Source organism: Danio rerio, chromosome 25 (genome assembly GCF_052040795.2).
Source record: "Danio rerio strain M-AB ecotype USA chromosome 25, GRCz13ab, whole genome shotgun sequence".
Lineage (NCBI taxonomy): Eukaryota > Metazoa > Chordata > Actinopteri > Cypriniformes > Danionidae > Danio > Danio rerio.
Window position 1 is genome coordinate 31,851,200 of NC_141045.1, and position 17,264 is coordinate 31,868,463.

Below are 17,264 nucleotides of genomic sequence, written 5' to 3' on the forward strand. Positions count from 1 at the left end.
GACTACATTCCTTCAGTCTGCAGTCACTATTTTTTTCCAGTCTATGGGGATAAGAAAAGTCAGTCATGCTATTTCTGTCCAACTAAATCGCACATAGAAAGTAAATCACATCATGCTGAACAACCTCAAGACATGCAGCAAACTGTTTGAATATTAAAAGTGTCCAAGAAGATACTTTACACGCAATGACCTAGGGACTGTTAAGACTGAATGTCACTGATGAGAATATGACAGAAGTTTACTGTATGATGACCAAAATGGCCTTAAACAATAACTAAATGCACTACAGAATGTTACGTTTACACACACACGTGCACAAATTACATGTAAACGCATCAGCTTTTCACAGCGTAATACTTACTGTACTTGCTACTCTTAAGAACTTTTAAAAAAGCTTTCTACTCATACTTTGAGTAATATTTACAAAAGATACTTTTAGTCTACTTGTACATTCTTAGGCAAGTAATGATACTTTTACTTGTGTATGATTTTTCAGTACTCTTTCCACCACTGCTATTAATGTGATCATTCCCTTGCATCTTTAAGCTAGTTTTAATCTTTGATCTTAAACTAGTAATCTTTAAAACAACAAGAGCAACCACTGGAATTGTTGTTGTTGTTATTATTATTATTAGTCAGTTAGTGTCCACTTCAAAATTATTATTTTTTGTTCAACAACAAACTTTTAATAGTTTGAAAAGGGATAGTTCACCCAAAAAATAAAATTTACTCACCCTCAGGTGGTTCCAAACCTTTATTTTGCTGTGCAAAATGAAAGCTAAAAACCTGAAATCACTGCGTTCCAAAGTGTAGGAAAAACAAATACCATGAATATCAGTGGTTACGGGTTTCCTGCTTTCTTCAAAATATATTTTGTGTGTTTAACTGAAGGAAAAAAATCAAACAGGTTTGGAACATTTGAAAGGTGAGTAAATGGTGACAGGATTTTCAGTTTTGGATTAACTATTCATTAAGGGTGAGTTTATGTTGAATTTAGGGTGAAATATCCTTTAGCCCAGGGGTCTCAAACTGCCAACCCGCGGACACGGTCCACTTACAACCCACAACTGATGTCAAAAATATAACGAGATTCGGCCCGCCAAAACGCATATTTTTGAACCACGCTTTTGCAGGCGTGTCTAGCCACTTGTGGTATTGACCCGCCACTTAGTCGACATTTAAAGTACTGCATTCAGTTTAGTTTTACTTTATTTTCTCTCAGTGTACGGTCGAGAGTAATGCCCAATCCCAATTATATTTTTGTATCTATTTTCCCCTTGGCCCTTACAATCGGAGTTTAAGGGGAAGGGCTTCAAAATGTACCCCTAAGAATTGGGACAGCACTATAGCACCTGCACACGTCATCATATGTCATCGCGATCTCTTCCTTCATATGAGATTAGACGATCGCGAATGCTGTCGTTACTCCATTTGTGCTATTTTTTGTTATTTATCTTTTCATTTATACTAAAGGCATATGTTATGTTATCATTACGATGTAAAGCGGCAATAAGATCATAACTGTACTGTGTATTTATACAGTGGGCTTATTCATCTATCTAAACACACCAAAAACAACATCAACATTATATCAGACACTGTAAAAAGCTCATTCACAGCCACTAGACATTACTGACAGTGTATTTGAGTGTCAGAATGTTGTGGGACTGCTGTACAGAAGTTATAATTATGGATTATAGATGGCAAATTTTGCAAAAAAAATTTGCAAATTTTTTTTTTAATAGCATGACGGTAAAACCCAAACGCAGTTATGACTATATTAAAACTAGAAAATTCATAATAATGACAAAAAATACTAATTTGTGCATCTCCTTACTTCCGGGTTCAGCAATACTGCCGTTGTGGCCAGTGTATTCTGGAAAATTTTCGTACTCCTTGGTTTCGAGTGTGGTCCTGAAAAATCTTCGTTCGGAGGGCTTCAAGCTAAAGAGAATTGGGACACCCCTACCCCTTGGTGTGAACGCACAAAACAAGGGGTAGGGGTAAGGGGAAGGACCAAGGGGACGAATTGGGATTGGGCCTAACACACATGCGTTTTTATTCTGTGGTTGATTTAAACGTTAAAATACATGTCCGTTAGTGCTCTATTGTTACTAAAGCTCTATTGTTTGTAAATATTTAAAGGTCATTTGATTATAATTCGTTTAATACCACCTGTATTTTGTTGTACAAACACTTCTTCATGGCTTACATGTTATGCTGGTGGTGTAACAAATATGATCATTTTACTAATGTTCGATTCAAATGGTCTCATTTAAAAGAGTTTTCTCATATGCTTATTAAGATTTCCATAAATCTATGTACATTAGTAAATTTGTACTTCTAGTTGAATTGAACTTGTTAAAGTTAAGTCCCCTCTTTGTTTTACAAAAATAAAAAAATTAAAAAATAAAAAGAAGAAAGAAAGAAAGATATTGAGTTACCCAAGTTACCCAAACGTCTTTCTGCTGTTCTTACGCTATTGAGACAAAACAATTGGTTGGGACAGAACAATAATTATTCTGCCAATATCTGTAGTATTTTCAGGGCAATTTAAACTACTCCTTCAATATGTACAAGAAACAAAAAGCTAGAGTTTTGACGGCATATACTCTGTAGAAGAATGACTGAGTGCGTGTCTAACGCTCGGCCATACACACAACAGCCACAGATATATTTCAGCAGCTGATGTGACACGATAAGCATGCTGATTTGCATTATCACTGTTGACAGGTAATTCTTGAAATAAACATCATATCTGTTTTCCTAAGATGCATCAGTTATGTCAGGTTTCCACCTTTTTCTTGTGCTTGAATGTTAAAGCGGCCCTCCTATGAATTGTCAGTTACTAAAATGGCACTAGCTAATTTGAGTTTGAGACCCCTGCTTCAGTCTAATATATTTTATTTAATAAAAAGTTTTTAAAAGTACCATTTTCCACTTGAGTCCCCTATCCCTTAAAACAGTGGTTCTCAAACTGTGGTATGTGTACCACTAGTGGTACGCAGGCTTTCTTCTAGTGGTACGCGGAGAAATGAAATATGTCATGTACATGCAACACACATTTCAAAATTTACCAAAAATTATGTATATAATATGCCATATATGACATATAGCCTATGTTTTTGAGGTAATTTGCCAGGTTTTTTTTTTAACTGTGCAGAGTTGTAGCTGCTTTTCTGGGCCTACTATGCTCCTGTATTTCAATACTGCTCATTTTCGTGGTACATGGAGAGACAATTTTTTTCTGAGGTGGTACTTGATGAAAAAAGTCTGAGAACGACTGCCTTAAAATATGTTTCTGCATGTCTAGTAGTAGGCTAGTAGTTGTGTCTTAGTTGTGTCCAGCTGTAGATGATTGGTAGTTAATCAAACTTTTTATACATTTTAAACATTGCTAACTGCTAATTTTTTATTATTTCACTGTGATGTCATTTTACATTTTAATGTGCTTGTTGGAAATATGTAACGTTTGGAATGCGAAAGTACTTTTGAAATGTGAAAAACAACATGTGTGTGTTATTTCTGCGTATTTTGCTGAGAAATTGTTTTTTTTAAGTTCTGTCTGTCTCCATCTAGCGGCTAATATAGATTTTAGCCTACACTTCATTACAACAGCTTTTGTGTAAAATGATAGTCAAGCGTTGTAAAAGAATAAGTGGCAGAGTGAGAGATGTTCAACGCGTGAATTAATTTATGAGGCGATCTTCAATGTTTTTATAGCCTAAATAATTCACCTGAATTGTGTTTACTGGTATAAACACATTTATTTTGATCTATGGATGAGCAACTTTCCCCCACTTCTCCCCTACTTTTAATTTTTTTTGTTTTGTGGGCGGGTCAATTTCCCTCTAAATGTCAATGCCGGTTGATCTTCAAAGCGTTATATGTTGTGTGACAGACAGTCATTCATAGCGATAAAGCAGGTTTGTACAGGAGCGATATTCTCTAAACACTGACCGAAAATGATCTGTTTTTGGCTTCCTCTTCTGCTCCTACTTCAGAAGCACACGGTCCAAATGGAAAGGATTGAGAGGAACCAGAATTGTGGTTGGAATTGTTCTGAGGTTTGTCAGTTTTTGTTTACATTTTATTTTGGTAGTACCTATTAGACGATTTGTTGATTATACTTAATTTAGAATCTACATGTTTATTAATTTGAGCTTTAAAAACGGCTTGGTTTTCATTCAAAGTGTTCTATTAGAATAGGTTATAATCTCCTTAGATTTTGTCAGAAGTTTGACCATCGAAAATGAAGTGTTTGTAGATATTAAATGGATAGTTCACCTAAAGATGCAATGTACTCATTATTTACTATTTTAGTCAAGCACAAAAGAAGATATTTTAAAGAATTTTATTCACTCAAAAAAAAATAAAAAAAATAAAATTAGATAAAAATAAGCGGAAACAACACAATGTTTGAGATTTCATTAGGACAACTTTATTTTTTTTATGTTTAATCCACATAAATTTGTTAAAAGTGTTAACTTCACCAATTTCTGTTGGGACAACATGAATAGATTGTGCAGAACCCTGCAATTTTTACAGTGTTGAATTCCATAGGAATAATGCACAGCTACTATGAAAGTCAATGGTTACAGGTTTACAACATTTTTCAAAATATCTTCTTTTGTGTTTAACAGATGAAAGAAACTAAAGGTTTGAAACAAATTATGTAAATGATGACCGAATTGTAGTTTTGGGGGTAAACATACCTTAACATCTACCCACTGGTAGTTATTAGTTAATAAAAAGTCTAAAGGGGACCATCGAAATCATTGAATAAATTACTTATATTTAAAAAATACACTCAAATTTTTTATTTATTTATTTTGCTCGTTCAAACTACTTATTTAAAATGAGCTGAAACAATTCTGAAGATTTCATTGGGACAACTTAATTTTTTATGTTAAATCCACATAAAGTTGTTAAAAGTGTTAAGTTAACTTAATCGATTTTTTGTTGGAAAAACATGAATGAACTGTGTAGAACACATTTTTACAGTGTGTGCCTATATAAATGTTAAACATTTTACTTATATGAATGAGAAATTTAACTTGTAGAAAACAGATATAGAATTAAAAGAAACACACCATTAGTCAATTGCACGTATTAACATTTATCTCTGTTGCGTCACTGTTTGTGATTTTGGTACAAGGTATTTCTGTGTTTCAACAGTAGCGACAGACTAAAACGATTTCACTTATGAGTCATAAAATGACCTCATCTAAAACAACACAGAATTGCGTTTTATGTGAAATAAAAATAATAATAATTGCTTTCAGTCTTACAGAGGAAGACACAAGCAAAGAACTCACTTTCAATGATCTAGGTTGTTAAACAGATTTTAAATGATTTTATTATCACGTTTTTATTTTACCGTAATTGAATATGAGGATATACAAGACTTACTTCATCTGCCTGATAGCCGTGCTATAGTTGCTCTGTCTAACCAGGAACTTTCAAGGTGTCAGAAGTGAGTGGGAAACCCCTGTTTACTATCCTTAGAGTACATTCACATTTCCTGTTAAATGATAAAGCCTTTGTTTGTGGTCCTTGTATGAAAACAGTTTACACTATCAGTTTACGACACTAAACAGTTTACCCTTGGCATAATGTCAAATCTTTTTGATCTCTCAAAACAGGGACTACAGTGTAAACCCAGAGCTTACTGTGAGTATCTATCTATCTGTCTATCTATCTATCTATCTATCTATCTATCTATCTATCTATCTATCTATCTATCTATCTATCTATCTATCTATCTATCTATCTATCTATCTATCTATCTATCTATCTATCTATCTATCTATCTATCTATCTATCTATCTATCTATCTACCCACCCACCCACCCACCCACCCACCCATCCATCCATCCATCCATCCATCCATCCATCCATCCATCCATCCATCCATCCATCCATCCATCCATCCATCTATCTATCTATCTATCTATCTATCTATCTATCTATCTACAATAACACATTTTATACCTTACAGCACCACTGTCAGCATTTCACTGCAGGAATCAGCCTATTAGCAGTGCCGTCTTCAATGACGTGATGTTATCTACTGTTTTGGCGTGCGAGGAGAGGAAATGTTCACTGCAGCTCAGGATGGCAACATCAGTAAATGTTACTGGTATGTATGAATCAGCTTGCATGAATAAACCATCCGACAGCTTCCCTATGTGTGTTCAATGAACTCATTCAATGCAGTGATGCTGAAAAAGTTCAACAACCCCTGTTAGATTGCTTTATAATTATTTACAGTAGGTAGACCTGCTGAGTCATTCTTAGATCACTGACTGCTGTACGACTACACCAATAACAAGCAAGTGAATCATTGAATAATCTAAAATGGGAAAAGTCTAATATTAACCAACCACAACGTGCCGAAATAATTAATAACTTGGTTACTAAAATGTTAATTCAGCGAGAGGAAAAAGAGTCAGCGCTTTCCACCACCCATAAAATGAACGGCGTTACGCATGTTTTCCAGGTAACATTCGTGGGGTTTCAGTGTGTGCCGATTCTGCAGGAATGATTGGACATTGCCAGATTTATACATTCGGCCGAGTTGGTGGTTTCAATGTCACAGGAAAACAGGTAAAGTCTTAAAAGTTTACCTGATGTGAGGTTACAGTATGCAAATAGATCCCTAACCACTGACGATTTTATCAAATAGATAAATCTGTCATCTTACCATAGATGCTACGATAAGCTTCCTGGTATGAGTGTACAGCTTTGTTTCTGCCTCTAGGTTGATGTACGGTTTAAATGTGTTCCTGTTCGACCCGGGCAGCATTTGTTTGTGACTCTCAAAACAATTCCAAACTACTGTAAAGCCATGTGGTCACAAAGACATCTTGTTCCTGGTATCAGTATTTAATGTTTTCTTTCCCCTTGAACTTCTTCCTTGTGATGCATTTGAATATGTATTTAGTAATCTATAGATGATATTTACAAAATGTTGTTTGTACATTTATAAATAATATGCAAATGTAGTCAAACAGCATAAATAAACATGCGTTGCCCTTTTATTTCTAATACAGACTGCAGACATGAAGGTGTCAGAGATGAAGTTGCAGAATGCATCAGTGAGTTTCATTATATCAAAGATATTTGATAGATAGATAGATAGATATATAGATGATAGATAGATAGATAGATAGATAGATAGATAGATAGATAGATAGATAGATAGATAGATAGATAGATAGATAGATAGATAGATATTTGATAGATAGATAGATAGATAGATAGATAGATAGATAGATAGATAGATAGATGATAGATAGATAAATAGATAGATAGATAGATAGATAGATAGATAGATAGATAGATAGATAGATAGATAGATAGATAGATAGATGATAGATAGATAGATAGATAGATAGATAGATAGATAGATAGATAGATAGATAGATAGATAGATATTTGATAGATGATAGATAGATGATAGATAGATAGATAGATAGATAGATAGATAGATGATAGATAGATAGATAGATAGATAGATAGATAGATAGATAGATAGATAGATAGATAGATAGATAGATAGATAGATGATAGATAGATAGATAGATAGATAGATAGATAGATAGATAGATAGATAGATAGATAGATGATAGATAGATAGATAGATAGATAGATAGATAGATAGATGATAGATAGATAGATAGATAGATAGATAGATAGATAGATAGATAGATAGATAGATAGATAGATAGATAGATAGATAGATAGATAGATAGATGCCAGATAGATACAAATAGATAGAATTATATCTAACAATGTTAGTTTTTCCCCAGTCGCTTTGGTGCGTTTTTCACAACACCAGTGCATTTTTGCACAACATTTAATCATTTTCTCAAAACAATTAGTACAAACTGCAAAACCTAGCTGATAACCTGCAAAAGCGTGTCACATGCTCAAAATGGATAGTTCCTTCCTCAAAAGGAAGTATTCATGTCAATCAAAGTGTTAGTGTCATCGAAATGAAAAGTCCTGACACCATTGTTTATGAACAAGATAGTCAAATGGCTTAGTCATGTTTTCATTATGACTGATTCTCTCTACATTTTTTCAATGCAAAAAAAGTCTAATTTTGGTGACACTTCCAAAAAAATGCTCAAGACAGCACTATTTGCACAGCCATTTGAAAACTACAGTAAAGTAAGACATCACTGCTTAGTGAGGTATCTGAGTACAAGACACTGAATATGTATGTTTCACATATTTACTGCATTTGCTCGTTGCAATCCTAATTTATTCCCAGCATTGTGCAAGAGAATAAATACACCCTTATTTACAACAAACATAAACTCCCTTTAGGTAGAGGTGTGCACAACTGTAAACTATATTGCAGTACTTATTGGAACTGAGCATACAACATACTGTATGTAAGGGTGCTTTCACACCTACACTTTTGTTTCGGAACGTATCTCGTTTGCCCAGTTAGCGCGGTTCGTTTGGCATATGTGAACAGGGCAATCGCGCTCTGTTCCGCGTCAAAGTAATCGCTCCGAGATCGCTTGAATGAGGTGGTCTCAGCTCGACTGAAACGAACCCTGGTGCGGTTCGATTGCAGTGAGAAAGCGATCCGATCCGAGCGCGGTTATATCACAGTGTTTTATTGATATGTAATAGGCTTACGGCTATATGAAGAGAGAATTATGAGTTGGGCGGGAAGTTTCGCGAGTCTCCGGATGCCCGCAAACGAGTTATGAACTCCCGGTAATCTCGTGTCTCCCTCCCGGTCCTTAAATATGCATCGTCGCGCACCCTTCTCACCCCTCACCACCGCGTCTCTCCTCAGACACATCGCGCGCGCACCCTGTCAATCACAACCAAACCACCACCTCTCCTGACAGCTCAGCGCGGGACGCTGCAAAATAAACCCTGACACTCTGACCAATGTGAGGAGAGTTTACTTGCACGTGACTTGTTTTAGCTCTTTTGGTCCGTTTAGAAACTTTGCAGTGTGAAAGCGAACCGCTCCAACAGCAAAGAGCAACAATGTAACAATTGTAATCTCCGTTTCGGAACAACTGAATTGATTCACAGGTGTGAAAGCACCCTAAATCAATCATCAAATTGTTCAATTTTAAAGACATTTTCAGGAAAATAAAAATTTTAATTTGTTTTATAAAATTTGCTTGACAGATTTTGACAGCTAGTTCAACATTTTGTATGTAATGACTCAAGTAATGAAATGAGGACTGTTAGTTTTATATGGAATGACTATTTAGCATTCATAAGTTTAGTTCATTTTGACTGACATGACATAAGCAGATGATAATGTTATAAACAGTAGAGCGTTGTATGAAAGCAATTGATGCATGTCCAAAAGCATTCGCAATTTGTTGAAAAGAATGAGAAACTGCTACTAGGATGTGCACAAATGACTAATTGTTTTGAGAAATGCATGACCTGTTGTGCAAATGTAAATAGTGTAGTGAGAAATGCACCAAAGCGACGGAGAAAAACTGTAATAGACAGATACACGATGTGAAAAACTTGAACAGTTTGTGTTTGTTTGTAGCTGGGAAGCTGGCATACACTGTAGATAAAGCCAAGAAACTGTTCTCGGTGACAGTGACTGGAGCTCCTGAGGACACAGAGTATAATCTCAGGCTCTGCCATAAACGCAATGTCATCTGTGCAGGGGAAGGGACACACAAAACAGTAAGAACTGAAAACACACTTCCCCTCGAGTTTTTCAAAGTCTTTGCCATTGTTTCATTTGACAATTTTGTGCTTTGCATTGTCTTTCAGGTAAAACCACAACATCTACAGAGAAGCGTACAACTTCATTATTCCAAAGCATTACCCTGTTTGTGCATTGAGGTATGAAAGCTTTATTCTGTGGAGAGGATCTGAACATGCAGCACACCTGTTACACAAATCATTCTTTTATTTCAGGGTTGGCCTGCCAAAGTGGATGCGCGAAGAGTTCAAGTTTGTCCATTCAAAAACAGTGAGTAAAAATCCCCATATTCAAAACAAATGAACGCTAGATGAACTACAAGACCTCAATTCTTATACATCTATGTTTAATAATGATGGCGGTTTTCATTATTCCATCAAATCAGTAGTTTGGGATCATTTAATTACTTTCATGTCCTTTTAAATATGCAGTAATGTCTTTATTTGTGGTCTAGAATGACTTGAAATATTTAGTTCACAGAAAAATGCAAAAAATAAATAAATAAATAAATAAAGGATTAAAATATTACAAAACATATTATTTTCTAGTTTACATAAATTTAAAAACCACCTCCTCCATGGCTTTTTCATCTCGGGAGGCTTTTTCAGTTTATTCATAACAATTTGCTTTTGTATAATGTTATTCTTAGTAGCTGTATTATTTATTATTTGCAGATTTATATTTGTTTTATTAAAAACAAGCTTAGATTTGCCCACCTCTCAGGTTTTAGACCAAATGGAGCATGTGTATTTGGATATAACTCATTTTTTTTTACCACACTTCGTTATTATTGATCATTTATTTGTTTGCTGGAAATTAGCAAATGCTTACAAATATTTGCACTTAACAAACAAAGTTAATTATGTATAGGCTAATGGATATCTATGCGTATATCACGTTTCACTATCGACGTAAGTAAGAGTGAAAGTAAAAAATGAGGAGCCTTATCTCTCATCCTCGTGCTGTAGATGCTCTGTTTAGCTGTTTTCTTATTAGTGAAGTGTTCAGTTTTTCCACTTACAAAGTCCGCCATAAAAATAGCAAATGCACTATGGTGAGACGCAGCTGACTCTTAAAGGGAATGGGAGAAGAGACTCTGATTGGTTTATTCTCAAAACACACCTATAACTCATTAAGAGAACAAGCTCAACCCTGTTAGACCATGCGCAATGCAGATTTTTTTTTCCTTAAATTAGCAAAAGTGGATTCGGACTTAATGCTTTTGCGCCCTGAGCTTTGGACATTGTGCATGGATTGTTAAAATAGAGCCCTTAAAGTCAGTTTAGGTCAACCATTCCAAGTCTATACAAAATTTAGCATTTCAACCAATAGCAGACCTACATAGGCCTAATAATATTATTGTTGTTTTACCATATCTTTGAGAATAACAATAATAAAAACCTAATAATATTAACCTTAGTGCCACCCTATAGTCAAGCGTGTCGCAGAAAAAAAACATGCAATTAATCTGTATGAAATGTTTTAATCATTGCTCAACACTAGTCATTTTGTGATTGTAATGAGAGTACTTAATGTGGTGTTGGTTTCATTTTGGCTGAATGCTTTAAAATTAAAAAGTACGTCTACTAAGTCCATTTTCCGGTTTCTGTACTATTTATTTAGCATTTTAGTTGCAGATAAACACAGCTCTTCTGGAGTCAATAGCCCCTTTCACACAGTGATACCGGTAAATATCCGGAACATTTCCGGAACTACTTTACCGGTAAATTCAAAAAAACGCTGTTCACACAGGCGAGGACGTTACGGAATTTTTCCGGAAAAGAGCATTCACACATCCATCGCAAAATGCCAGTAAATTCTGACATCATTAACCAGAAATGACCTCTAAACGGCTGCGCTTGTGTTTGTAAACATTTGACTACATTACAAACTCTTCGGATGGATCAGTATTGAGTAAAACTCTAATAAAAACATAGGGTAACACTTTCGCATGTCGAGATGTTCATGATATGTGTGTGTGCTGGCGCTATGGGCGCTCACGGGCACACGCAAAGCTTGAAGGTAAACAAACAACGGATTATCATAAACATTTTATCGATAATTATTTACACGGTTAGCATTAAGAAGGAACATAGAAACATTATCTGACTAACATCTAGCAGCTAAAGGTGTCTGGAAAAAATATTCAAAGGCTTTTATTCTCATAAACCGCGCGCACGTGAATGCGTCTGACTGTTCTGATTGGCTAAAGCAGGTGTCTCACGTCAGCACGTTCTAGACGTGGACGCGCTTATTCCGGCAATCTTCCTTCTGCATTCACACAGCGCAGCTTTCCGGCAAATTACCGGTAATGTTACAACTTCTCTTTCCGGAAAATAGCCAGAACGAATTTACCGGTATTTTCAAAAAGGGCCTGTTCACACATACAACCTTTCCGGAAAATTGCCGGTAATTTTCCGGAAAGGTCTGTATGTGTGAAAGGGGCTAATGAGAGGATGTTAATTAAAAAAGCAAAAGCACTGGTTTACAGTGCCATATGACCTGAATCTGTGGCTCAGCTCTTCTACCAATCTGTCAGTCACAGTAGGCTATAAACACGTTAGATCATGGCCTGATCTGTTTTCAAGAGCTTTTTCTGTTTATTTTGGCGCTAAGGGTCTGATTTGTACATTGCAGGAACGGTTGAAGACATTTGTTTTGACGTTGCTTCAAAAATGCCATACGGATTTTGAAACATTTATCAGCATACTTCTAGAAACATTAATTTATTTATTTTCTTGTCGGCTTAGTCCCTTTATTAATCCGGGGTCGCCACAGCGGAATGAACCGCCAACTTATCCAGCAAGTTTTTACGCAGCAGATGCCTTTCCAGCCACAACCCACATCCAAACACACATTCCCACACACACTCATACAGTATGGACAATTCAGCCTACCCAATTCACCTGTACCGCATGTCTTGGGACTGTGGGGGAAACCGGAGCACCCAGAGGAAACCCACGCGAAGGCAGGGAGAACATGCAAACTCCACACAGAAATGCCAACTGAACCAGCGACCCAGCGACCTTCTTGCTGTGAGGCGACAGCACTACCAACTGCGCCACCGCCTTGTCATACTTCTAGAATCATTTAAATAATATTTATATCATTCATTCATTAATTTTTTTTTCGTCTTAGTCCTTTTATTATTCAGGGGTCGCCACAGCGGAATGAACCACCAACTTATCCAGCTTATTTTTAATGCAGCGGATGTCCTTCCAGCTGCAACCCAACACTGGGAACCACACAAACACTATGGCCAGTTTAGCTTATACAATTCACCTATGGAGCATGTCTTTAGACTTTGTGGGAAACCGGAGCACCCGGAGGAAACCCACTTGAACATGAGGAGAACATGCAAACTCCACACTGAAACGCCAACTGACCCAGCCGGGGCTCGAACAAGTGACCATCTTGCTGTGAGGTAATCGTGTTACCCACTGCGCCACTGTGACTCCCATAATATTTATCATTTTTAATAAGTGTATTATTATTATATTGTGCAGACAATAGGCCCCTCACTGAGATGGGTCCCTGGGCTGCATCCTCTATAAGACTGTGCATTAATGCACCCCTGAACAAGGTGCATCTATTTGGAGATTCATATGATCACAGTTAAGCCATTGAAGTCACATGGAATGTTTAGATGTTGAGCATGTTTACATGAATCATCCTAATATTATTATAATGGGATTTTGGCAATACATTTATTATTAATATTATAACCTTCATTTTACCAGGAAAAGAACATTGGGATTAAAAATCTCTTTTACACGAGTGTAGGGATGCGACGATTAACCGGTTTCACTATTAACCGCGATTTAATTTGTCACGGTTAATTAATCGTAAAGGCTTCTCAACATCGTTTTTTTGCATGGAACAAAACTGCAGCAAGTAAACAAAGTAGCTAGACCAATAACCACGCACACTGGACTGACTATGACTGAGGCTATTAATTAAGGCAAGCTCGTTCAAGTTTGTTATGTCCATGAAGGGACATGCAAGCGCACGCAACACCTTTACGCTTTTCAGGCACACCTAGTTGAGATGGCAGGGGGCTTTTGTGACTGCGGGAACTGCATACGGCTGAAGTTTGAGGAAGAAGCAATGGAAAGTACAAAGGGTTTGCAAACCCACTTACAAATATTGGCGCCGATGAGAGCGATCATCTGGCGAGTGTCGATCCGCAAGTCGAGTTTAATCAAGTGTTTTCAGAGAGAGTGCTGAAAGACTCAAGCCTGTTTCACATAGCAAGTGTGAGCAGCGGGTGGTTTTTTTGGCATCCATGTTAACAGATTAGAGCTTTCGTACTGCATGCAGAAGCAGCGTGTTAACGCAAGGCGTGAGCGTGACAAGACAATGACAATGCATCGATAATGACCAAAAACACCCAAAAAGTGCATCAATAATATCCACAGATTTTTATATAGTCAATCAAATGAACTTTTAAAACAGCAACAAATATGCATTTAGGCCTGAACTACAAAACCAAATTTAAAACTATTTTAGTTTTAAACTAGTGGGGTTTTGAAATCAACGAATGCAAATAATCGCGATAACCATGAAACTGAGGTTATTTCTTAGACTATAATCGTCGGCCAAAAATTTTAACCGTTGCATCCCTACACGAGTGTCCAGGCCAAGATTAGGCAGTATACAGGGGTCTGTTCTTCGTACGTGGATTACTCAGGTAGCTGGATTTGGATATTGACGATTTGACACAATCCAGGATCGTTCCGTTCTTTAAAGCTGATCTGAGAGTTGTTGTTATAGCAACAGTTCTGCTAGCTAAAACCTGATCGGAAACAGGTTCAATTCATATAAACAGGATTAGATCGGCTCAGTTCAAGCAAAGATAATAGAGAAAGTATGTTCCGAATCTGATATTTTCTTACAGTAGTAGTTATACACTTGGGAAAATAGTAAATAATTTTAACTATATATATAAAGTTATAGTTATTAATAAAATAAATAAAGTTATTCATATTAATAAAACTTAAGCAATCTGCACCCCGAAATGAAAGTACAAAAACTGCCACCTGGTGGTGCAAAGAAAAAACATTGATATGAACTTTTTAGATCGCTTTACAAATTGTATATGATAATAGAAATGCACAATATGTGACTTAAAAAAAAAGAAATAATACATATGCAGTCATAAACATGTTTTGGCAGTTAATATGCCAGTGATTATGCTTAACAAAAGTTGCAGACGTCTTTACCAATATCAAAATGCTTTTGTAAACATCCAGTTATTCCATATTCCATAGCGATTAAAAAAACGGCTATTATAATAAAGAAAATCTTTTCTAAATGTTGAACTAAATACATTGATATGCATTGAAATGCATGATGAATACTCTTGACATATGAAAGTGTAAAGCCTGCAGCTCACAACAAATGTGGAAGGTTATTGCGTGTCATATTTAACAAACCGTTTACTGCTAATTTGATGTAATTTTGCTCACATGGATAATTGAATATTAATCAGATGATGTCATTACGCTGCTGTGGCGTCAGCCAATCGTTGCATTGCTGATCATGATTTCGAGGATCGATAGATCTGTCCTTCACAACACACGCAGCGATCTCAGATCAGTTTATCCAGACATTCTAATCTGATTCGCGAACTTGTTTGAAGAACCAAATTAGCCAAATCATCTTAGATCATTTAAGCGAGGTATGATGAATGGACCCCAGTTCACATGGGGTTTAACAAGCAAACAAACAAACATACAATGACAGTTAACTATTTAGAACATCTACAGGCAGTGGTGTAAAGTAACTAATTACAAATACTCAAATTACTGTAATTGAGTAGTTTTTTTCAGAAACTGTATTTTACCAAGTGGTTTTAGAAATGTGTTCTTTCACTTGAGTACATTTTTAGTGCAGTATCTGTTCTTTTACTCCACTGCTTTTCTTCAATCTGCTGTCACTATTTTTTTTCCTGAGGATTAGAAAAATCAGTCCTGTCCAATCATGTAAATCGCCACATAATGAACTACCTCAACACATGGACGAATTATAATTGCAGCAAACTATTTGGAAGCATTAAAAGTGTCCAAGAAGATGTCCAAAATATTTACACAAATTGATCCAGAGACTGTTTAGATGCATGTCACTGATGGGAAGTTAACGACTGTTTACTGTATGATGACAGAAATGGCCTTGAACACGCAGCAAGCACAAGACGTCAATATGATGTCAGATTGACGTTGTACCTCAACGGACTTTGCATTTTATTTGGAAATAAAAACCGAGTTGAGAACTCAAAGTCAGGCCAGCAATAACTAAATGCACTACAGAATGTTACGTTTACACACATCCACAGATTACATCAGCTTTTTTAAGCGCAATACTCACTACTCTTGAGTACTTTTGAAAGGGCTACTTTTTACTCAAACTTTGAGTAATATTTACAACAGATACTTTTACTCTACTAGCACTACATTTTAGGCGAATAATGGTACTTTTAATTGTGTATGAATTTTCAGTACTCTTTCCACCACTGTCTACAGGCCAATGTTGAAAACTCATTTGAAACCGTTTTTTAAAGCATGTAGTGAAACCAACTCTTTAAACTGCAACTTTGTTTGAAAGTTACTCCATGCAAAAGGTGCTGCATATTTAAAAGCCTTTTTATCATTTCAGTACGCACCACTGGTACAGACAATAAATAAACTTCCTGAAGGCTATAGCTAGCGACAGGGTTTTTACAAATGTAAATTCAGAGATATGAGGGGAGTAAACATAGAATAGCTTTATAAACAAAGATATGCCAGGGCTTGAGCCTATGAATGAACAAAGCAGACCAATCTTACCCGAGTGTACAACGCACAATGATGAGTGAGCTATTTCAGATTTAATACATTTAACAACCTAATGCAAAAATTCAATCTAAATAATACAATTAAGCTCATGTAAGCATAATGTTATTAACATAGGTGGCATACGCTGATTTGAATTAAAGTGTTCATGCATGTAAACAGCTTAATCAATGTGCTTTGTGCTTTCAAAGAGGTTCACTCCACTGGTCAGGTGCATGAACAGGAAACTCTTGTGGACTCATTCGGTGATCATCAAGTTCTTTCTCTAAATCGCTGATTAGGGTATATGCAGAGCTAGTGTTTCTTCCCATACCAATAAACTTCCGGTGAACGGTTAATATGAATATTTTCAGTTTCATACAGCTTGTTTTACAGCATCAATGTTGTACTGTAGTAAAAGTAATTTATTTAGTTGTTCAAGCATAAACATGATGAAAAGCCGATTAACCGCTAGTGTTGTCAGGATCAGCAGGTGAGTGCAGAAACTCCATTGAAAATCCTGGGATAAAATAAATGTTTATATTCTTATAAAGACATAGCTGGGGAAAATGTAATTTAATGCGGTGCTTCTTGCATATTCTGAGACCCCCGTTATATTGTATATCAATCAGGCAGTGGGGATCTTTAATTTTCAAGGAAAACAACCCTTAAACGCGCCGATTTTATAACTACATACAGGTCATCGGAAGCACTTGACCCAGGTTACTGAAAATGAAAAGTCC

At 36.1% G+C, this 17,264-nt stretch overlaps 2 protein-coding genes across 2 annotated transcripts in view; one reads left to right on the plus strand and one right to left on the minus strand.

Moving 5' to 3' along the window:
* Positions 1–17,264, minus strand: part of parp6b (poly (ADP-ribose) polymerase family, member 6b) — a 549,184-nt gene that overhangs the window by 378,402 nt on the left and 153,518 nt on the right. The gene's annotated exons all lie outside the window — the stretch shown is intronic.
* The window catches only part of il17rel (interleukin 17 receptor E-like), a 29,931-nt gene continuing 14,413 nt past the window's right edge, over positions 1,747–17,264 (plus strand). The window contains exons 1-9 of the mRNA XM_087312472.1: positions 1,747–4,067; positions 5,646–5,673; positions 6,002–6,142; positions 6,503–6,609; positions 6,764–6,878; positions 7,056–7,100; positions 9,548–9,690; positions 9,781–9,852; positions 9,928–9,982. Of these exons, the coding sequence (XP_087168598.1) occupies positions 3,966–4,067; positions 5,646–5,673; positions 6,002–6,142; positions 6,503–6,609; positions 6,764–6,878; positions 7,056–7,100; positions 9,548–9,690; positions 9,781–9,852; positions 9,928–9,982 (808 nt within the window). The 5' untranslated portion in view covers positions 1,747–3,965. The remainder of the gene's footprint in view (positions 4,068–5,645; positions 5,674–6,001; positions 6,143–6,502; positions 6,610–6,763; positions 6,879–7,055; positions 7,101–9,547; positions 9,691–9,780; positions 9,853–9,927; positions 9,983–17,264) is intronic.